The sequence below is a fragment of the Heterocephalus glaber genome, unplaced genomic scaffold (assembly GCF_053883595.1).
Source record: "Heterocephalus glaber isolate CG9 unplaced genomic scaffold, H.glaber_assembly_v1.0 deba00001428, whole genome shotgun sequence".
NCBI classification, from domain to species: domain Eukaryota; kingdom Metazoa; phylum Chordata; class Mammalia; order Rodentia; family Bathyergidae; genus Heterocephalus; species Heterocephalus glaber.
The window spans coordinates 23,793,466-23,816,426 of NW_028258293.1; the positions used below are offsets into that span (position 1 = coordinate 23,793,466).

Consider the following 22,961-nt stretch of genomic DNA (forward strand, 5'->3'; position numbering starts at 1 on the left):
GCGCGCCCCCGCCGCTCAGGGCGCGGCCCCGCGGCCTGCCTGCTTCTGGGCGGGGGATGTTGTGATGGAGAAGCCGCGGTGGAGCCCGAGCCCCGCAGCCTGAGCCACCTCCGCCACCTGGGCCTGGGGCCTTGCCGCGCAGGTAGGAGCTGCCCCAGCCCGGGCCCAGCCCCCGCGGCCGGATCCCGACCCCCGGCAGCCGCCTGGCCCTGCAGCCCCTGCCCCGCGGCGGCCCAGGTCTCCAGCCAGGCCCCATCCCGGCGGGCCGCGCGCCTTCAGAGGCCCCTCGCGTCCCCCTCACAGGGCCCACAGGTCCACTTTGGTCCTCTAGTGCCCCTTCCTCTAGTCTTTGCCTCCTGCTCCTCGGGGTGTCTAGGGGCGAGTACAGGGGGAGGGGCGCGGAGCGAGGGGAGGTGGGGAGGTGGGGGAGGGGACGTGGGGTGCGGTGGGCTGGGGTGGGAGACCGGCCTCGCTGATTCCAGCAGGAGTCCCTGGCCAGGGATCTGTCAAACCGCATTCTGTTGCCCTCGGTGACGGAGGGGTGTGCCCTGGGGCCTGCTGTGTCCCCAGCTCTGCCAGGAGGCCTAGCACTGGCTGGAGCAGCTTTCCCACCTCCAGTGAAGAGGTTGTTCCGAACCTATTTTGAATCTGCCTGTGTGTTTCTTGCAATCTGAGCCCCTTCAGCTATGGTCCCAGCTCTTTCCACCCTTCAAAGCCAAAACCTTGCGTACACTTATCAACTTCCCATTCATTCTTAAAACCACTCCACTTTGTCCCTGTCATACAGTGAAACTGTGGGAGCCAAGGTCACCGGAGACCTCCCTGTGGCGAATTCCAATGGACACTCGCGTGCAATCCCTCTACCTTTAGTAGCATTTATTCTGTTGGTGTCAGTTCACTCTCCATGAAGCATTTTCCCAGTTTCTCTCCTAGGCATTGTCTGCTGCTCCTCTATCTCCTTTGCTCTCCCACCCTCTTTATATGACGTTGGTGATGCTTTTGGTTCTGTCCTGAGCCATCTTCTTTCATTCTACCCTTTTCTCCTCCCTGGGTATTTTATTCTCTTCCAAAGCATCAATTTCGTACATATGCTGATGATTTCCAAATTTACATATCTGATCCAGACAGCTCTCCTGAAATCCCAGACTCATATATCCAGTTGTCTTCTTGACATTGCTTTGGAAATCCAACAGGAATTAGAAACTACAGACTCCAAGCTGAATTGTCTCCCCTGGTTTCCTGTCCACCCTACTTCCAAATTTGTTCTTCCTTCAAATTTTAGAAATGGCCACTTCCTAATCAGTTACCCGGCCTGGAATCCTGGGCAGCATTCCAGATGAACCCCTTTCCCTCACCCCTCTACATCTAATTTCACCAAATTCTCTCACATTCACTCTCAAAATATTTCTCAAATCCATTTACTTTGCTCTGTTCCTCCTGCCTTTAAACTTGATCTAGATCATCATTCTTGTTTTCTTGACTGCTCTAATAACATGCCCTCTTGCTTATGTCCCTTTAGGTATTCTCAACATAACACCCACAGTGATCCCTTAAAATAATGCAGCTGATACTTACTCATTCAACATATAGGATTTGACCAATATATATATATATATATATATATCAGGTACTGTGTTAGGACTAGGTCCTTGTCCCCATGGAGCTAATAACCTAGGAGGAAAATCAAAAAGAGTAACATTACAAATGCAATAAATACCATTGTTTTACTTACTTTTCTCATTACTGAGACAGAATACCCGACATCCAAAGTTAAAAGAGGAAAGGTTTATTTGGCTCAGTTTGCAGAGGTTTCAGTCCATAGTCAGCTAGCTCCAAGGCAGGGTGGCATGGCAGAGGGGCCTCGAAGAAGAGAAATAGCCCATGGCAAGCAGGCAAGTGAGAGCACATTAGCCCTCTTTCTGTCCCTTATATATTGTATCCAGGCTACTGGGATTAGGGCAGTGCAGCACTCACACCCTTAATCCTAACCAGAACTATGCCAAATCCATCAGTGCACTGATTTAGTAATCACACACCCTTGACCCTAGCATCACATACTCTAGATCCAGACACCTCTGAAAAGCATCCCCTATGATAGCGTGAAGCTTTGGGGGGACATCTAGACACAAGCCATAACAACCATGAAGGAAAGATATGTGGTGCTTTGAGAGCCCACAAGAACAGAAACTACAGTGGGTTGGGGATAGAGAGAATCAAGGAAGGCTTCTCTGAGAACATGACATTTGAACTAAGATGTAAAGGAATAGGAATAATTAGGAGTAGGGAAAGAAGTTCCAAGCAGAAGGAAAATCATGTTCAAAGAGAAAACATGAAGTCTTCAAGGGATCAAAAGAAAGCCAATGAGACAGGGCAGGAGGGAGGCAGGCAGGGACCAGACTAAACAGGACAGTTTAGGCTATGTTAAGAATGTGGATCTTAAGGACTTGGATCTTAGTGTAGATTGTTGTTGATAGTGGAGGTGCAGTGTAGATGAAGTCCAGAAAAGTTTTTTCAGAGAGTTCAGTACCTGGGGGTGGATTGAATATAGGGAGTGAGGAAGAAAGGTGTATCAAAGATTCCCTTTAGTCTGCATAACAGGGTGGGTGGTCATATCATTCCATGATCCCAGATCCTGAAAGAACTACTTAGGTGATGCCAGTGAGGAATATGAATGGCATATTAATTTAAGGGGCATTAGAGACATCCAAATGGAACTGTTCAGTAGAAAATTGGATGTACATGCCTGGAGCTCAGATGAGGGATCTGAACTGGAGATGTAAATTTCGGAGTCCTCAGAGTATAGGTGGAGATTGAAACATGGGCATGAATAAATACCTATATTGCATATAGAACAGGAAAGGAAGAAAGGAGTAACAACAAGCTGTGAGAAGCTCAACCTGTAATGGCTGGTAAAGGAAGGTGGGCCAGCAAAGATGTCTAAGAAGCCAACATATAGAAGCCAGAAGCATAGAAAGATAATTGGAAATTTAGAGTGTGGAAGCCATGTATGAAAGTTGGATGAGGCTCTTGTGGCTTTCCTTGTGTTACCCCACCCTGTGTCCTCCAGGGTGTACTTTCATCTTGCTTTGTCCTCTTTTACTTGGCCCAGGCTCACTCTGCAGAGCCAGTTCCTCCCTCACTCTTCACTTTTGCTTTTTCGAACAAACTTTGTAAAAAAGTTGAATGAGGGGTTCATGGGGTCAAATGCTGCTGAGAATATAACCAAGATGATTAGTGTCTGTTGGATTACATGACACTGAGGTCATGTTGACCTTGGTAAATACTATGTACTGAATTGTGCTAGGAATGGAAGCTGGATTAGAAAGGGCTGAGGAGTGAAAGGTGAGGAAATGGCAACAGTGAGTGGAGAACTCTCAAAAAGTTTGCCTGTGTGAGGGAAAAAAGAGCAATGAGTGGCTATGGGTGAAGGTCAGTTCAAAAAATATATTGTTTTCAAGTTGTGAGGTTGTGGATCCCATTGAGAAGGACAGATTGATCGTACAGAAGAGAGAAATGGATAAATGGTGGTGTAGAATTCCTAGAAAGATAGGATGTGAAGGATCTAAATTATAGGTGAAGTAGTCAGTTTTAGAAAGAAGGAAAAATAATAGGTGCTGAAGATGGTAAGTTTGTTTAAGAATATTACCCAACTGAGGCGGGGAATGGGATAAAGTAAAATAAAATTTATTTTTAAAAAAGAATATTACCCAACTAATGGCTTTCCTTTCTTCTGTGAGTTGAGAGAGAATGTCATCTTTGATAAGGAGGGGGATTTTAAAGTGGTAGTCTGGGAAGAATTGTGTTCTACACTCAGGCAGGCCATCACTGAGCCTGGGCTGGAGCAAGCCCCAGGCTCTGGTGGTGCCTTGTTCTCATCGCAGTAGTCAGTCATTTGTTCAGCTGCACTGTGCAGAGCTGTTCAGTGACTATTTCCTCTAGACTGGTAGATCCCCCAGAGGAACCATTTTCTTATTATTCATCCCTCTCCTCCATCTTAGCATAGTCTGCGGCATTTAGTAAGCTTAGAAGATGCAGACTTTGAGCAAGATGAAGACTAACCCTTGTGGTCTGGTACCCTTTTCCTCAGGCTCAGTAGCTGCTCTTTTTGGTCCCTATCTGGAAGGCCCTTCCCAGCCTTCTGCCTTGAGGGAGAACCTATTTGGCTTTTTCCATTTTTTGAGATGCTCTAGGTGTGGATAACTCCAGTGAGAGAAGAGAGGCTGGGTTGTACTTCTTGAAGAAACCGGGCAGCCGTTCATCTTTCTGATGTCACAAAAGGCGATGGTGACCACATTACCTTGGGTTAGCTGCCTGGGCTTCAGTACTTACAGCAAAACCTCCCTATCCTATCCCTAGTACTTATGCCCTGGTGACCAGATTGGCGGGGCTCCCTGAGGTCAGCTGGCGTTTTCATTGTCCCAGCCTCACAGAGCATGTGTCCTTCTCTCAGCACACTTCCTGCCATGAGGGAGGATGATCCCAGTCTGACCTCTGAGAAACCTGGATTCATGCACTTCTCTTTCAAAAAGGGGCTTATCGCCCCAAAGGTACTCTGATCTTCCACCTCTGGAAACTGAGGGAGCTGCTATTGTTGATCAGTCTGTGAGCCAGGATGTTGGTTTAAGTGAATTCCCCCTCTCTCTCCTCCTGGATTTCAGCCTCACCTGTCCAGTACTCTTGTCCCTTCTTACTTCCCCTCCAGGATCCTTTCATCATTCTCTAGTACCCTCCCTAAGATTGTCTTTGCCCATCCTTGGTCTGTGGGGCCACACATGCTGGTATTTATTCCCCGCCAGTTCCAGGCTTCCTAGTTCTCCTTTGCATCTGTTCCTTCCATCTTTTCTTTCCTTCTGCATGCAGCAGCCCACTCTGGGAGACACACAACACACTTTGTTTTGTAGTGGGAATGTGAAATTGAATAAGACTTGGTCTCAGATGCCGATAACGTGAGGTACTGGTTATTGTAGGACACAAAGGAGGGAGCAGTCCCTGGAGGATGGGGAGAGAACAGGAAAGATTACTGAGAACCCGTGACCACCGAGCCAAGTTTTGAAATACAAGAAGAGGTTGTTACAATAGGGACAGGATTCCAGGCTGAGGGAGCAGTGTAAACAAAGACCCAGGGCTTTATTTGACATGTGTGACATATTCCAGAAGCCGACACAGTTCATGTGGCTAGAGAATAGGTATGAAGGAGGAGGAAGAGATCTGAGAGCTCATAGGGATTGGCTCAAGGGGGCTCTTGCGTGTCCTGCTAGTGAGCTCAGACATTATCCTGAAGGCTGTACTGAGCCCTTTAATTTTTTGAACCAGAGAGTGACACAATCTGGTTTCCATTTTTGGAAGATTACTGTGGTTCTGGATTGAGGGAGAGCTATTTTTTTTCCTTTCATTTATTCTAGTGACCATGAGTTTCTTCATTGTCCAGGTAGAGCAGACTAACAGTTACACATGAGGTAGAGACATCAGTAGAAACATTTTTCCTCCGATTCTTTTACAGATATATGCTTGCTTTGTGCTAGGACCTGAGGGGCTAAAATTGGTAGAAAGGCGAGGTGTGGCTCTTTCCTTAGGCCCTTGCATCTGAGCTGAGGAAATGGGAGAGCTGGGCTCAGGCAGCCTGTGACTCCTGTGCTCAGTCAGGAGGCAGAGAGAGTGGAGCAGTGGGGTGTCAGGGAGAACAGGGAGCTAGGGTACTCAGAGAAGAAATTGAGGGGAAAGAGCTGTACAATGGGAGTCAAAAAGAAAGACTTGGTGTGTACTGGGGTGGAGATGGGGGACTGGTCACGCAGGAAGACAGGTCTCTGAGTGAGGCCCTCAGGGAAGGAAGGAGAGGAAGAGGTGGGGGCTGCTGAGGGAGGGGTTGCTGTGATGCAGGATGAGGGGGAATCTGGATGTGGTTGGTCGGGAAGAAAGAACTCAGATGGGGGACAGAAGGGCACTTTATAGAGGGGATCAGGGAAGAAGAGTAGTGGAGTGGTGAAGGTCAGAGAGTGGGGAGGGTGGGATGGGGCCTTGAGGAAGGCCATGGAGCTGAGAGATGGAGGATAGGCAGGACTCACAGCACAGCACGGTGGGGAGGTGCTCTGTGAAGGGCTTCTGAGGAAGCTGTCTGAGGAGATGGGGGGTGGGGTGGGCTGTACTATGGGAGGGGACAGCCTCTCATTTTCAGGGCAGGTGGGGGTTTTGTTTGGGTACCATGAGCCACTGCTGAGACTCAGTGACATAACCCAAGTGTTTTCCGACACTGGCCCAGGAGATGCTAAATTGGGGCCTGTGGGAGTGGGAGGGCAGATTCGTACATTCATTCAACAAATGTTTATTGAGTTCCTGTTCTGTGCCAGGACTGTGCTAGGCACTGGGTATACTGTATTTAAAAAAAGAATATAAAATCCTCACCAACATAGAGCTTAAATTAGTCATGAGAACACAATCATTAAACAAAGTAAATACTAAATTAACTTGTCAGATGGGGATGGGTGCCCAGGAAGGGTGTGGGGTTGCCGAGGGGGAGGGGTAGCCTGCAGTTTTAAAATGGCTGCTCGGGAAAGGCCTCGCTAAGCAGGTAACCTTTGGGCAAAGAACGGAAGGGCTGAAGGGTCCAGATCAAGGGCTCCTCCAGTGACCTGAGCATATGGCATTCTAAAGGCTGGCAGGGGGATTGTGCAGAGGTGAGATACTTCATAGAAATAGCCATCAAAATGTAGCTTCAGCTGGCCAAGGAGCTGTCTTAGTTATTTTTCCTTGTTGCTGAGACAAAATACCTGACACCCAAAGTTAAAGGGGAAAGTGTTTCTTTAGCTCACAGTTTGTAGAGGTTTCAGTCCATAATTGGCTGGGTGGCATGGTAAGGTGGCATGGCAGAGGGGCAACAGTTAGTTCATGGTGGACTGAGGGCAGCAAAAACAAGGGACATGAACAGCATCTTTCTCCCCCTTTTATCTTATCCAGACTACTTAGGGCGGACAGTGCTCATACCCTTATCCTAATGACCTCAGGCCTAGCATTGCACTGTGAATCCAATCGGACACTCTAGATTCAGCCATCTCTGAAAAAGCCCCACCTAAGACCTCATGAGGCTTTGGGGGCACGTGTTGAAAGCCATAACAGGAGCCGAGTTGGAGCTGGCCCTTCCTGTGTGACCAGTCTTCCTGTGCCGTGCCCTGGGGGTCTGCTGTGTCCTGTCTCTGTCACACAGTCCCTCATGTAGGATGGGCTTGTGGGCTGGTTGACCTCAGTGATATTTGATGCAAACACAGCCTGGGGAGCTCACAGCGCTGTGGCTCTGGAGACAGTGTGACAGGAGGAAAGGGACAATCAGTGTCCAGTATTCATAAAGCATGAGCCAGTCCATCCCAGCTGTGCCCCTGGTACAGTAAGCCCTGATCAGATGAGCAGGGTGGGGCGGTAGGAATGCACAGAGAGCCATTGTGCAGAGGCTCTGCTGGTGGTAGTGAAGGCAGAGCGGGTGAGGGCTGCATTGTCCTGAAAAGCTTAGGGCTGGAGAGTTTGGGGCTGGGCTGGGCTATAGATGTGGGCATAGCCTTGATGGTGCAAAGACGGAATTGAGCTCAGTCATTCTGAGGGAACAGTTCACAGGGCACAGAGCAGCGCGTGCTGGCCCACTGAGTGTGGGGAGATGAGGGGCCGGGCACAGGCCTGGGGCAGAAGCTCTGGTGCAGCTGTCCTGCCCACAGGCTCAACAAGGTCTCCCCTTCCCACTCCACAGGATCTGCCAAGGCCATGTCTGTTCCATCGTCACTGAGCCAGTCGGCCATTAATGCCAACAGCCACGGAGGCCCTGCACTGAGCCTACCCCTGCCCTTGCACGCTGCTCACAACCAGCTGCTCAACGCCAAGCTGCAGGCCACAGCTGTGGGACCCAAGGACCTGTGTAATGCCATCGGGGACGGTGGTGGGCCTGAGCCAGGCCCTGCCAACGCCAAGTGGCTAAAGGAGGGCCAGAACCAGCTCCGGCGGGCTGCCACAGCCCACCGTGACCAGAACCGCAACGTGACCTTGACCCTGGCGGAGGAGGCCAGCCAGGATCCTGAAACAGCACCCTTGGGCCCCAAAGGTCTGATGCATCTATACTCTGAGCTGGAGCTCTCGGCCCGAAATGCAGCTAACCGAGGCCTTCGAGGACCTGGCCTGATCATCAGCACCCAAGAGCATGGGCCAGATGAGGGAGAGGAGAAGGCGGCAGGGGAGGCTGAGGATGATGATGAAGATGAGGATGACGAGGAGGAAGAGGACTTGTCTTCCCCCCCCGGGCTACCTGAGCCCCTGGAGAGTGTGGAGGTCCCTGCTGGGCCCCAGCCTCTTACAGATGGCCCTCGGGAACATAGCAAGAGTGCCAGCCTCCTATTTGGCATGCGGAACAGTGCAGCCAGTGATGAGGACTCAAGCTGGGCTACCTTATCCCAGGGCAGTCCCTCCTATGGCTCCCCGGAGGAAACAGGTACCTTGTGGAGCTTGGGATGGGAATGTGGGAGGTCATGGGGTCAGAGGTCAGGCTTCTCCATGCTGTGGCCAAGGCCAGCCTGGACATGAGGAGAGAGCCTGTGTCCTTAATTCGCAGCAGGCCATGCCCAAGCTTTTTCATTCAGAGTGCTTGGACTTATTGGTAGATCTGTCCATCATGTGTGCTTCAATGGATGGATCTGTGTGTTATGCATGCTCTCATGGTTGATATGTGGATTAGTGGGTTTATTGGGCACTTAACTGCCCCCTTGCCCCAAAGTAGATGCTGTCATTTTGCCCATATTACAGATAATGAAAAAGAAACCTAGAGAGATTTTTCTGAGGGCCTCAGACCTTCATGGATCATGGTAGAACTGAGACCTAAGCCAGATCTGAGTCTCAGCTCCATGTTACATTGTCATAAGGGCATCTGTGCATTTGGGACCTTCTGCTTGTTTTTTTTTTTTTTGTACTGGGGATCAAACTCGGGTCCTTGTGCTTGCGCAGCAGGTAGTGAAACCACTGAGCTAAATCCCGTGCCCTGCTTGTTTTAACATAGGCCAGTTTTGGAGGGAGCAGCTAGCACCTCCCCACAGGTCTGTTTGGAAAGACTAGAAGTGTTTTGTGCTTAAGATCCACATGCCCCATGCAGGGCGCCTTCTGGCCATTGCAAGGCTGCAGTATTGTCAAAATATTGACTAAAAGTTAGGGAACAAAGGAAGAATTAACATATGCTTCTTTGTGGAAGGGCATTAGATATTAGGACTACAAGGATTGGACATTAAAAGTATTTCATTTAAATAAGCTGAGTTTCCATATTTGCTTGTTATATAGAGGTACAGATAGAGTTTAAGAGCAGAGATGATGAGCTTTAACCACAATCCAGAGGTTCTTTGGATGAGTATAAGCAAGGATTAGGGGAGCACAGTGATAGAGAGCTTGCCTAGCCCAGCATGCATGGGGCCCTTGAGTTGATTCCAGGCACACACACCCCATCCTCATCAGGCGATGAAAATCATAACTAGACCCCAAACTTTGAATCTTTGCAGGGAGCATGCAATTCAGATGAGCCTAGAGCTGCACAGCAGCCTCCTTTGAAAAACTTATTATAGACATTTACAAGCATATACAAAAGTAGAGATAATAGACTAATGAGCCTGACTTCCCTGTGACCCAATTTCAGTCATTATTAATACATAACTGATTTTGCTGCATCTATGCCTTCACCCACTTCTGGGCCCCAGCCTAGATTATTTTTAAGCAAATACTTTCATCTGTAAATTTTTTTTTTTTTTGGTACCGGGGATCGAACTCGGGTCCTTGCGCTTGCGAGACAGGCGGCATAACCACTGAGCTAAATCCCCGGCCCTCATCTGTAAATTTTTATGTGTCCATATCTGAAAGAAAAAACTCTTTAAAAAACCCCCACAATTCCATTATCATTCTTATAAAAATTGAGCATTCCTTGATATCATCAAATACCCAGTCAAATACCGAGTTTATATTCCACTAGTTGCCTTTTGTTTTTTGTTTCTTTGAGACGGGGTCTTGCTATGTAGTTCAGGCTGGCCTCAAACTCACTATGTAGCCCAGGCTGGCCTTGAACTTATCTCATTCCTCCTGCCTCAGCCTCCCAAGTGCTGGGATTACATGTTTGTGCCAGCGCATCCAGCCCCTAGTTGCCTTTTAAAAGTTCAGAGTGGGTGAGTCAATATCCAAATAGGTCCACATTGATAGGTTTCTTAAAGTTTCTTTTGATCTACAAATTATTTTTTGTCTGTCTGTCTATCTGTCTATCTATCTATCTATCTATCTATATCATCTTAACTGAAGAAACTGTGTTGTCTGCCTTGGGTTTTCCATGCTCTGGATTTTTAGACTCTCTCCCTATGCTGGTATTTAACATGTTTCTCTTCCCCTCATTTCTCTGTAAATTAGTAGACAGTTCTAGAGCCTTGGTCAGATTCAGACTTCAGAGTTTTGTTTAACAAGAACACATAAGTGGTACTGAGAACTTCTACTGAAGGGAAAGATGACTTGCTCCTTTTTTTGTGGCCTTTGATACTCATTGCTTCCACCCTTTAAGGGGAAGAGCCTCTATTTTTCATTCTAGCTGGTTATTTATAGGGATGCGAGGGGTATGTAGTCTTAACTGAGCAATTCAAGGGGAACTTAAATATATCGATGCAAAATATCCCAATTTCTGAATGTTAACAACTGGCTGAATGTTGTGGCACGTACTGTAATCTCAGCACTTGGGAGGCTGGGGCAGGAGGATTGCCACAAGTTTGAGGCCACTTTGGTCTACATAGTGAATGCAAAGCCAGCCTGAAGTACATAGCAAGACCCTGGGTTTAAAAAAAATGTTAACTAACTATTTCGTCAAAAGCAGTGTGCAGGCCACACAGTCTATCTGAGGCTGGCATCAGTTTGCAGGTTGCAGATGGCTAGCTTCCAATCCTAGGACTGTGAGTCCTGGTCAGTTAGTGACTCCTTCGGTGGTCACTGGTGGCTCTACTTATGCACCTCTGAGAGCAGAGGGTAGAAAGGCTAAAGAACTGGAAAGGGTGGGCTGGGCTCAGGCAGTGTTCTCAGCAAGGTTGCAGGAGTCTCATGGGTGATGCAGGGGTGGAGACTCTGGGTGTTAAGGGTCGGGTCTGGGGCCAGCCTGAGAAGGGACTTAGCATTTCGAACTCTTTCATGACTGTTTTGCTATGACTGTGAAGGCCACAGAGGAGGTTTGTGCTCCTGTAGGAAGGAGGTTTGGATTGAGCAAAAATCGCTTCCTCTTTCCAGTTCTAGGATCTCCACAAAATTGTTGATTGAATGCATAAATGAATAAATGCGTGAATTAAGTTAATAGATGAATGAACTTTACTACCTGTTGGGTTTATACTCTGCATCAAGCCTTGTCCTAAGTACTGTAATGCATACTACAGGGCAAAGATGTTCTTACTCTCTTGGCATTCACAGTCTAGTGGGAGACCGAAATAGATAGTTATAATCAGTATGATGACCTCGGGGCACTTAGGGGAGGTGTATAATGGATGCCTTCCTTGCTTATGTGTGTAGAGGGGGAAAGGGGAGTAGGTCAGCTTCAAGAAGTGACCTTTACACTGATATCTGAAAGGAAGAGTGTGTAGTAATTAGGTGAATATAAAGAAGAGGGAGGCTGGGCTTGGGAGAGGATGAGGGGCCTGTCCCAAGAAGAGAGTGGGGGGACTGGAGTCTGGTCAGAGGTAAGACAGAGGCACGGCTAGAAGAGGATAAACAGTATATAAAAATCTATGCAGGGATATGGTTTTGTTCTGAGAGCAATGATGTAACAGAGTATTAACCTAGAGAGCTTCTTGATTAGTTTATCATCTCATAAGAATCATTCAGGCTGTATGTACAGCCCAGATTAGAGGAGACTAGATAGGAAGGAGGATACCCCCTCGTGAGGAGCTCATGAGGTTGTTGCAATGATCTAGGTTTAAAAAAAAAAAGAACTAGTGGTCTGGAGTATGTTAGTGATGTGAGATGGAAAGGAGTACACCTATGGCATCTGTGGATGAAGGAAGGAAGGAAGGAAGCATGCATGAACATTTGGATTCATGTGTGAGTGTCTGCATGAGTTGATGCAGGAATGAGAATGTACATTCTGGAATAAATGCATGTGTGTGGAAGCAAAAGCCCCAGGTGCACTGTGCTTGGAGGGAGAGGTGCCAGGCTCCAGAAGGGCCTCCCAGATGGTTAGTGGGGGAGAAGCTGCCCCTCCAGGACAGATCGGAAGGAAGAAGCTCTTTGAAGCAGGAAGGCACAGGCTTACAGGGATGGCAGATGGATTGGTGTGTGTGACTCAGTCAGGAGATGGTGAACTGGTCCCCAGATTCCAGAAGTGTCTGACCCTCTGGGAAGCAGGCTGTGGCTGTGGCGGATGGGGCTGTGGGTGCTGGTGTTCCTGGAAGGTTGTAACAAGAGAGCTCTGAGGGCAGCAGAGGTTCTCTAGGGGAAGAGCTGAGCCTTGACTGTGTCAGGGCCTGATGTGGGGGAAGGAATGGTTGGAGGGTCAGTGGTGGCTGCCTAGAAGGTGGGTGGGTGGGCAAGAAGAGCTCACTGGGTGTCTGCAGACCTGCCTCATTTGTAAGCTGATGGCGAGGCATCTTGCCTGAATAACCCCTACCAGGTGTGCAGACACCTTGGCGTAACCACGCCCACTCCCAGGGCCTGGGAGTGGCCAGCCCTGTGCCTTGTTGCCCAGCAGCCTGGATCTTGAGACTGCCTGTCCCTCAGTGCTGCCTCTTGGACCAGTCAGGATTCCTGGTTTCCCTGGTAACGGGGAGCACGTCAGCAATCTGGGCGCTCTCAGCCGGTCCTGGTCCTGGTGCGGCGGTTGCCGAGGAGACGCTGCAGCCTAGCTGGGCCCTGGCAGGTGAGGGGGGGTGCTTCCCCAAGCCCTACCTCAAGCTTGCTAGGGCCCCAGCCATCAAGGACTAACCCTTGGGTTCAAATTGCTGGGCAAGTTCTAGACCGGAGAGGGATCCCTAAAGGCCTTGAAGCCACACCCTGTTTATGCTTGGAGCTATAGATTCTGCAGGGCCTCAGGTGGCTGGGGTATTCCTGAGAGGCTGAGCCTCCTGGTGTTCCTAAGAATGGGCTTGACTGAGGCACTGAAGTGACCAAAGGAGGGTGGGTGGAGATTTGTGATGGGGAAGGGAGCCAGGGTAAAGAAGAGGTGAGCAGGAATAGTGGGGTCTCCTGAGCCCTCTCCTCCTGGAATCCTCACCCCAAGGAGGTTCCCTAGTATGATGGTCTTGGCCCCTCCCTAGTGAGTTCTGGGTGGGGGAGGATCTTGCCTGGCAGACGCTCTGCCCTGGTGAGAAGGGGGCGGAATGAGCTTTTCTCTGCAGCCCAGCACCAGGCTGTGAGCCCAGCTGGCTGGGCTGGAGGGGCTGTGAGGAGGGAGGGTGGAGGCAGGAGGGGCCAGGAATGCGCGCCATGTTCTCCCAGGACTTCTTCCTGGCCATCGTCCTGCAGGACAGCAGCCCAGGTGAGGGGCAGTGAAGGGCTCGGCATGCTGTGGGGTGGGGCTGGCAGGGACAGCAGAGACAGAGGATGCATGAGCTGGGTGACGGGGATGGAAGGGTGATGTCCCAGATACACTGTATGTGTGTAAGTGGTGTGTGCATGACATGTTTGTTTGCATGTGTGTGTGTCAGGGGTCCGAGTGTGAGTGTGGTAGCAGGGGTTGACATATGTTGTGTCTGGTGTATGGCCACCTTTTTGTGTGGTACCCATACATGTGTTGGGGGGCACGGTGGTGTGGTATCTGCACACCTGTGTCCCAGGACTGTTATATATAGCTACATGTGTATGCACCTGTGCATGAGTATGTGACCAAAGTTGGTATGTGTTTGCCCCACTCACATGTGCACCTGTATGTAATATCTGGCATTTTCTGTATGTTGCACACCTTTGTGTTTGTGTCTGCACAGGTGTGTGGTAGAGCTTGCATATATTATATGTCTGTGCACTCACCTTTGTGTTCAGAAGCTGCTGAGCATGCATAGCTTTGTATACCCTGAGATATGGATATATGAGGTTATGAGCAGATGTTAATTAGGGCCACCCAACTTCCCCTCTCTCCCTTCCTTTTTTCCTCCCTGCTTCCTCCCTCCCCTCCATGTGGCCACATTAGACAGTAGCAGGGCCCAGAAGGAGACCTGAGCCATGTTCCCTGCTGGCAGCTCTGCATGTAGCGACATCAGACCATAGCTCTAGAAGGAAGCAGAAACCATGCTGTGTACAGCCCTTCCCCTACTCCTCCTCAACCATGGGGTCCCAGGGAGGGGACTGGGCATGGGAATCTGCTGTCTGCTTGTGTGGGTGAGCTCACCATCACCAAACCTCCCACCTAGCAGATTCCTTCTGGAACCCCAACGCCTTCGAGACGGATTCCGATCTGCCAGCTGGATGGATGAGGGTCCAGGACACCTCAGGGACCTACTACTGGCATATCCCGACAGGGACCACCCAGTGGGAGCCCCCTGGCAGGGCCTCTCCCTCACAGGGGAGCAGCCCCCAAGAGGAGTCCCAGGTGAGGCTCACTGGCCCATAGTTTCTTGACCGTGTGTGTGTGTGTGTGTGTGTGTGTGTGTGTGTGTGTGTGTGTGTGTGCGCGCATGCGCGTGCGCTGCTGGGGCAGGATGAAACAACCACTTACTGCTCCTGTCCCTCCTCCCAGCTCACCTGGACAGGCTTTACCCATGGAGAAGGCTTTGAGGATGGAGAGTTTTGGAAGGTGGGTGAGGGGCTCTTCTTGACCATCAGGATAGCTGGAGAAGGGCATCAGTTCAGTTCTGATTTCTCAATCCCTTTGTCAAGGATGAACCCAGGGAGGAAGCTTCGATGGAGCTGGGACTAAAGGAGCCTGAGGAGGGGGCATTGCCCTTTCCAACTCAGAGCCTCAGGTGAGTCACTAGATGCAGTGGGCTAGCGGTGGGATGGATCTGTTTGGAAGGGGCTTTGGGGCACCTCCACACATGGGGGGACTGTGTCAAGTGTTACCATTGCCTTCAGTCCAGAGCCATTGCCCCAAGAGGAGGAGAAGCTGCCTCCACGGAATGCCAACCCAGGGATCAAGGTGTGTTCACAACCAACACCCAATGTGCAGGCTGGGGCCCTTATGTGCAGGACAGCCCCTCATGCTGTACTCTGGGGGTGTCTGAGGTCAGTGAGCCTCCTAGGTCCTGACTAGGGGTTCTTCCAGTCTCATCGTGGAGCCCTTTATCTGAGCTGGACACTCTTCAGTTTTTGACTCAGCCAGCCCAGTGGCCTGCTTGGGACCCTTCCAGGCTTGGTTCCATGCTTCCTTGTACGAGCAGTGGTCTCCCCTGAGGCCTGCCTCTCCCTGACCCTGTCCTGTCTGCGGAGCTTCTCAGTCACAGTGCAGGCCTTCGTACTGAGTCAGAAGCTCCCCTGTGTCTGGCGCCCAAGGCGCCTCCAGTTTCAGCTCAGACCCTTTCCCCTCACCCCTCTTCTGTGTCTGGCAGTGTTTCGCCGTGCGCTCCCTAGGCTGGGTAGAGATGACTGAGGAGGAGCTGGCCCCAGGACGCAGCAGTGTGGCCGTCAACAATTGCATCCGTCAGCTCTCCTACCATAAAAATAATCTGCATGACCCCATGTCTGGGGGCTGGGGAGAGGTGAGGGCCTGGCCTGTGAGGTGGCGATACTGTGGGTGTGTGGGGCATTGTGAGCCGCCTTCCCAGCTGGGGTGCCACTGAGAGTCTGCTTCCTGGGCCTGCAGGGAAAGGATCTGCTGTTGCAACTGGAAGATGAGTCGCTGAAGCTGGTGGAGCCACAGAGCCAGGCACTGCTGCACACCCAGCCCATCGTCAGCATTCGAGTGTGGGGCGTCGGGCGGGACAGTGGAAGGTGGGGACAGGGCCTGGGATTCTAGGGCGGGCGCTCTCGCAGCAGTCAGAGTCCTCCTCCCTAACTGTGTTCTTTGCCTCTCTTGTGCTGCCGGACCCAGAGAGAGGTACTATGCCTATCTGCCTTGACCGAGGCCACTCCCACTCCTGGACCCGATACCTGAAAGTGCCCAAGCTCCCCTATTCTGCCCTGGCCCTTCCCGCCCGGTGTGCTGGACCATTATCCCCCACCTCAGCATGCTTGCCTGTCTACCCTCCCTCCAGAAGGCAGCATTTATAGGACACCGTCCAAGGACAGAAACTTGGAGGAACTGAGATGGGCAGGGAGGATGTGGGTGGGGTGGTGGCCAGGCTCGGTGTCTGTTGGCTCCAGAAGACACTGAGGTGCCCCTCCCCCAACAGGGACTTTGCCTACGTAGCTCGTGATAAGCTGACCCAGATGCTCAAGTGCCACGTGTTTCGCTGTGAGGCACCTGCCAAGAACATCGCCACCAGCCTGCATGAGATCTGCTCTAAGGCATTGTCCCTTCCACTCCCTGGACTAGCTTCCACCTTTGCTCTACAGGGTGTGGGTGGTCACTGAATGGGGGTGAGGGGCTCTAAGGCGAAGAAGCTCTAATCGACTCCCTCTCCCCTCCATTCTTTCCTTCCTCAGATCATGGCTGAACGGCGCAATGCTCGCTGCTTGGTGAATGGACTCTCCCTGGACCACTCTAAACTCGTGGATGTCCCTTTCCAAGGTCAGTGTCGGTTTTGTTGGCAAAGGCGGGGTGACCCAAGAAGAGGCAGGAGCTCCTAAACACACACGATAGACTGTTGGCCAGGTGGAGACTGGATACTTTGGATCACATAAGTGCAGGGACTTTGGTTAAAGGGAGGTGGGGAAGGAGTTCAGGAAGGGCCTTGGTTGGTTGGGTGATGCCCTGCCATGCACTGGTGTTGGAGGCAAGGAGTAAGCAAGATCTGCCACTGCACCTGACCCTCCTCTCCTTCCCACAGTGGAATTTCCTGCACCCAAGAATGAGTTGGTACAGAAGTTCCAAGTCTATTACCTGGGGAATGTGCGTGTTGCTAAACCTGTTGGTAAGTGTGTCTTCTTTGCCCGAGGATGCCACCTTGTTCCTAGCGCTCTACCCCTCCTTCTCCTTCCAGTGCTCTTCTGCCAGACCTTCCTCATGCTTGGTGTCGCCCTGCTCCTCAGAATGCACCCCACTTTCCCGTATCTCTGTCCCAGCTGAACCCTGTGCCCTGCCTGTAGAAGCAGTCAGCCTATCTTCATGGCACACTGCCTTGCGACTGGTGCAGAGCCAGGCGCAGTGGGAGAGCTCACCCCTGCACCCTGTGGAAAAGCTGTGGTGGGTTTGGGAGGCAGGAGTTAGGCGAATGGAGGTATCTGGCAGCACCCTGGAGCTGGGTTCAGTATTACAGCCCCAACTTGGGCCGTGAGTGTCTAGAGAAGGAAGCAATGAGCGTAATCAGCACTTGTTACACTTCGTTATATCATGAATTCTTGACAGGCCTGTCTCGAGGACCAGGAAAGACTTCCCTGTGAAAGTGACATTTAAACTGAGTTAAAAAATATGAATAGGAGCTAATGTGGTAAAATGGGATGGAGACAGGAGCAAGGTAGAGAAGAACTGTTCCAGGCCGAATGAGTGTGTGTGTATGTGTATGTATGCACTGGGCATGGTGGCACATGCCTGTAATCCCTGCACCCAGGAGCCTGAGGCAGGAGGATTTCTAGTTTGAGACCAGCCTGAGCTACACACTGTGGGACCAAGTCCATCCTGAATTACACAGCAAGACCCTGTCTCAACCCCAGCCCCCTAAAAAAAAAAGTGTGTGTGAAGGTCCAGAGTGGGGGTGCCATTGGGAAACACTGAGATTTCTTGCTAGCAGTGCTGAGAGCTGGGCACTGGTCAGACTGCAAGTGGCCTTGCAGGCGAGGTTCACGATTTGGTCTTCAGCCTAAGTGTGCCGAGGAAGTCACCTTTCCCTTATACCTGAGATAATCAACTTACAGAGTGAAGATTTATTTGGCTCATGGTTTCAGGTCCAGTCTTTTCGTTTAGGCAAAGCAGCCATTGTGGGGGGAGGACAAGGCAGAGCAGAAGCCCTCAGGTCGTGGTCAGGGAGCAAAAAGAGGAAAGGGCCCTTCACAGGCACCCCCAGTCACATGAGGACCCCCAGTGAGGCCTGCTTCTTCAAGGTTCCACAGCCCCCAGCAGCTCCGTAGGCTGGAGAGCAGACCTCCCACACATGGCCCTTTGGGGCACCCTTATCCATGGCAGAGTACCCTTGGGAGGTTGTGGGAGTGCACTTGACCTGAGCAGATGTCACACCCGGTAGCGAGGGTGTCTTAGGGGTAGGGCTGAAGAGGAGTGTGCATTCAGAGATGCTTAGGCACTAAAATCAATGCGCCCTGCTGACTGGCTGATTGCAGGATGAGACGCATGCATAGGAGTCCCTTCTGGGTTCCTAGCTTTGGGATCTGACTGGAGAGTGCCATTCTCTAGAGAGCAGATGCTGGGAGAAGCTAGTCCGGATGTGGGTGTTGTGAGTTCAGTTTGGGACATGCTGAGTTTGAGTTGGCTTTTCGGAAGCTGCATGGCCAAGACAAGTTGGCAGTGAGGCACATGGGTCTGGAGCTGAGAGCAGAGGTCTGGGTTGGGGACTGAAATGTGGGCATCATGGGCTGTGTAGAGTCATGGGAGGAGGTAGCTTGGCCCAGAAGGTGGGCAGCCTGAAGGGAGAAGGGAGGCAGCGCTAGGCCTAGCCTTGGGGCCCTTCGACACGAGTAGATGGGGAGGCTGACAGCTCTCTGGACAGTGAGAGTAGGAGTGGGGTGGAAGAAAGGAGAGACTGCTTGGAGGAGTGGCCAAGGGTCATGCAGAAAGGCACCAAGGAAGAATGCAACAGGTGAATGAATAAGCAAATGTAGGAAGGGATGATTATGCCCCGGCCTACAGAGCCAGAAATAATAGAAGTAGGACTCAAGTCCTGGTCATCTGTTCTCTGCCCTTCCCTTCAAACCATGCTGATTTTTTTTTCTTGGAAGTGGGGAGTGGGGTATGCACACCTCATATTAAGCCAGGGTCTTTGCACTGAGCTGTATCCCAGCCCTGTTCATTTTTTTTTTTCTTTGAACCGGGGATGGAGCTTGGGACCTTGTGCTTGTGAGGCAGGCGCCGGAACCACTGAGCTAAATCCCTGGCCCCCAGCCCTCTTTATTTTTAATTTTGAGACATAGTCTTGCTAAGTTTGAATTTGAGATCTTGCCTCAGCCTCCCAAAGTACTAGGATTACAGGCATGCATCACCACACCCAGCTAAACCATGCCGATTTTCATAACCAAAACCTTACATTCAAGCTGAGCATGGAGGAGGCTGAGGCTGGAATATTGGGGGGTTTTGTTTTTTGTTTTTTGGAGACAGGGTCTTGCTGTGTAGTGCAGGCTGGCCTTGAACTCATGCCTCAGCCTCCTAAGTACTAGGACTATAGGTGTGTGCCACTACATCTGGCTTGAGGCAGGAATGTTGTGAGTTCAAGGCTAGCCTGTACAATTTAGAGACCTGTCTCAAAAAATAAAGAGGGCTTGGGATGTAGCTTAGTGCAGGGCTTCCATAAAAACAACAAAAACATCTTACGTTCAAAGAGGGAACCCTTCTTTGACAAGGCAGAGGTTGGGAAGGAAGGCTTGGATTTACAGAGAGGACTGAGCATTCTCGTTAGAGTCAAGTGGCCCCGCCAAAGACTTAGAGCTGGAGGTGGGAAAAACGAGTTCAGGGAACCAAAAGAGGCTTAGCTGACCCTGTACCTTTGCCTCTGCTCCTCTCCTCGCTCAGCTTCTAAACCCTTGCTGGCTCTTCCAGTTGTCAGCTCCACTCCCACATCTGTCCCTTTTTCACCTGCCACCTTCCTCAGGTCTTCACAATGCTAAGTTGGCCACCTGCACCTGTGACTGTCCCGTCAGCCCCATGATTGTGCTCACTTCCTGTTCTTTGCATGCTCCTTTTTAAACATTGCATCTCTGGAGGCCGCAGTATTCATTCCTTAATCCTTCACTCCTTCACCCTTCATTCATTCAGCAAATGATTACTGAGTACCTGACTTATGCCAAGCATTGTTAATGAGCAAAAGTAATAAAAGTTCCTGTCTTCAAGTAGCTTACATTCTATCAAAGAGAGATAATAAAATGAATAAATTATGTAGAATGTTAGAAAGCAACAACTTACCTGAAAAGAAATAAAAAGCATAACAGGATAAGGAAATTGGGAGGCAGGTGGTAGTGAGGGTGTAGGTTTAGTCCTGAGTTGTTACCAAATCTGACAGCCTTTTTCCAGACCACGTCGTTTCATTGTTTTTGGCACTTTGCTCCCAGACTCTGAGGTCAGGCTCCACCCCACAGTCATCTGCATATTCAGCAGTTTGATTTTGATGCCTCTCCTACCCCAGTGAACTCTGAGATTTCCTACTGCCCTGGCGACATTGCACCCCTCTCCCTTGCCTTTGAGATGCTCTGCAATATGACTTTGCCCCTCCACTCCTGCCTGTGTTGTCACCCTCCCGTGGCCTTGGTTTTCTCAGTTTCTACACTTTCCCAGGCTGCCCTGAGGGTGACTTACTCATATGTCTACTTCCTTCCGCACATAAGCCCTGTGTCAGAACTGGGGACATAAACTTAAATGAAGTATTGGCCTCTGTCCTTAAGATGGCCACAGTCCAATGTGGAAAAAGGACTTGGAACAGTTAGAAGATACTGTGGTAAGAGTTGTCTCATTGGAGAAGCCTTCCCAGGCAAGCCCTGAGGATGAGAATCTGAGTTTCTCAGCCAGAGAGAGGGGTGGGCACCCCAGACAGCAGCCTCTCCATCAGTCCCAGCCTGTCCCATGGGGGTTCATCTCTTGCTTTGTATTCCCCATCTGCCTGGCCAGCCATTTGCTAAGATTAGATGTTAGTAAGGGACATAAAAATCATTTGAAGCTCAGAGAGCAGGAAAATCATGAAGCTTGACAGCTTAGACGAGGCCAGTGTTGGGAACACTGGAAGTCTGGCCTTGATCCAGCCAGAAGTAAGATGCACAAGGCCAAGGTGGGGAGAGACTTTCGAGGAAGACGTTTGTCCTCTGCTTCTCCTAAGTCCACAAAGGTGCCACATGGCCTCCTAGGTCTGGAAATGGACCCCAGAGGCGTGTGCCCTTGTGCTGACACTGAAGGCACAGACACTCATAACGCGCTCGTGCACACAGAGGGGACCAGAGTCCACATCTCTGCCGAGCTGTGCTGCTTCTCTGCTGATATCAAGCAAAAGTGGGATGCACGAGTACTAGTGTATAAAGCAGTCTGAGGCAGAGAAGATCACTGTGGTTTGACAGAAAGCCAATTTACTTAGAAGCCAAACTCCTTGGGTTCTTTGGTCATTGAGCACATTACAGAATTTTTGGAGTAAAGCTAAAATTTTAAAACACTTCTAGTTCTGAAAACTAAGACTGTAATAGAAAGGGGGTGATGGAAAGGCACATCTTTATTCGTCAATGTAAACTAAACCATATTATCTAGTCTCTCTAAGGTTCAGTTTCCTCATCTATGAAATGGTAATAAAGACCCACAAAGTGCCACAGAGTACACGGGTATGTTAAAAAGAAAGAAAAGTCGGCTGATTTGGGAGTCATTGTCACAATATGAACCAGTCTAGAGTCTGAGTGTGGGTGAGTGCCGAACAGCAAGAGATGGGGAGTTGAGCTTTGGGGGTCGGTCAGCTTAGGATGGTGGAAGAAGGGGCAGAGGCAGCGAAGGAGACCAAACCTAGGATCCAAGGCAGAGGAAGAGTATCACGCCACAGAAACGGAGGACAGTGCCCAGGAAGAGGTACCTGGCCGGTCAGCGCCATCCTCAAGGCTGTAGGCTGGTGAGGGGGGGGAGCAATGCCCTGAGTCTGGGCAGAGCTGAGCCTCTCCCCCATCTTTACTGGTGCCGTGTTTGTGTCTTCTAGGGGTAGACGTGATTAACGGGGCCCTAGAGTCAGTCCTGTCCTCCAGAAGCCGTGAGCAGTGGACCCCAAGTCATGTCAGCGTGGCCCCTGCCACCCTCACCATTGCGCACCAGCAGGTAAGGAGCTGGGGTAGAAGGCCTGGTTGTGTCTTGCCATGGAGGAGAATCTAGGGCCAAGGGAAGAGCTGCCAATAAAATGCACATGCGCTGGGCGAACACAGAGGGCTGGGGAGTGTTCCTTTCTAACTGGGCTCCTTCCCTTCAGACAGAGGCGCTGCTGGGGGAGTGTCGGGTGCGCTTCCTCTCCTTCCTGGCTGTGGGCAGAGATGTCCACACGTTTGCATTCATCATGGCTGCCGGCCCAGCCACCTTCTTCTGCCACATGTTCTGGTGTGAGCCCAATGCCGCCAGCCTCTCTGAGGCCGTGCAGGCTGCGTGCATGGTAAGTGGGTAGGGCAGTGGGGTGGTGGCATGACCTCGCATGGGGCAGGGTGGAGAGTGACTGCCCCATCTGCCTCTGCAGCTCCGCTACCAGAAGTGTCTGGATGCCCGCTCCCAGACCTCCACCTCCTGCCTCCCAGCACCCCCTGCGGAATCCGTAGCCAGGCGTGTAGGGTGGACGGTGCGCAGGGGTGTTCAGTCGCTGTGGGGCTCCCTCAAGCCCAAACGTCTGGGGGCTCAGACCCCGTGAAGAAGCCCCTCCTCCCCCCTCCTGCTTGTGTAGAGCCCCAGGGAACTCAGGGGTGTAGGGCAGGAAGGGGCACTGATGCTGTTCCTAGGCCTCAGGTCTCCCAAGCTACCCCTCCTTAGGAGCTGAGGTTCCCTGCCTAGGGGCTGGGGGAGAGAGCTGATGCCATCGAGGGAGCGATAGCACTGGATTAATGACAAGAGGAGCAAGAAGCAAGGCCAGCCCCAGGCTCTCCATCCTCAGTGTTTGGGTAGAGCAGGAGAAACTGGTCTGAGCCAGGCCCCATCCTCAAAAGGCCCAGAAGGTCAGGAGGAGGACAGGACTAGTCTAGGCATGGGTCCCCTCTCCCCTGCTCTGCGGGCACCTCCGCTGTACTGATATCACTAATAAAGCCTGTCTCGCTGC

General features: G+C 51.0%; 1 protein-coding gene across 8 annotated transcripts; it reads left to right on the top strand.

The window, feature by feature from the left end:
• Window positions 1-22,961, top strand: Apbb1 (amyloid beta precursor protein binding family B member 1). 8 transcript variants are annotated; one of them, XM_004863387.3, is made up of 14 exons: window positions 1-142; window positions 7,730-8,461; window positions 14,367-14,542; window positions 14,690-14,746; window positions 14,830-14,915; window positions 15,025-15,088; window positions 15,498-15,647; window positions 15,752-15,879; window positions 16,281-16,395; window positions 16,534-16,618; window positions 16,878-16,961; window positions 21,870-21,985; window positions 22,134-22,310; window positions 22,392-22,961. In XM_004863387.3, the coding sequence occupies exons 2-14, from the start codon at window positions 7,744-7,746 to the stop codon at window positions 22,557-22,559; spliced, it is 2,124 nt and encodes a 707-aa protein (XP_004863444.1). In that variant the 5' UTR covers window positions 1-142; window positions 7,730-7,743; the 3' UTR covers window positions 22,560-22,961. The 8 variants fall into 8 exon arrangements, with proteins under 8 accessions (XP_004863444.1, XP_004863443.1, XP_087067944.1 ...); XM_004863386.3 differs by having other exon boundaries at window positions 24-142; window positions 14,364-14,542; XM_087211818.1 differs by lacking the exon at window positions 1-142 and adding an exon at window positions 4,365-4,547 and having other exon boundaries at window positions 14,364-14,542.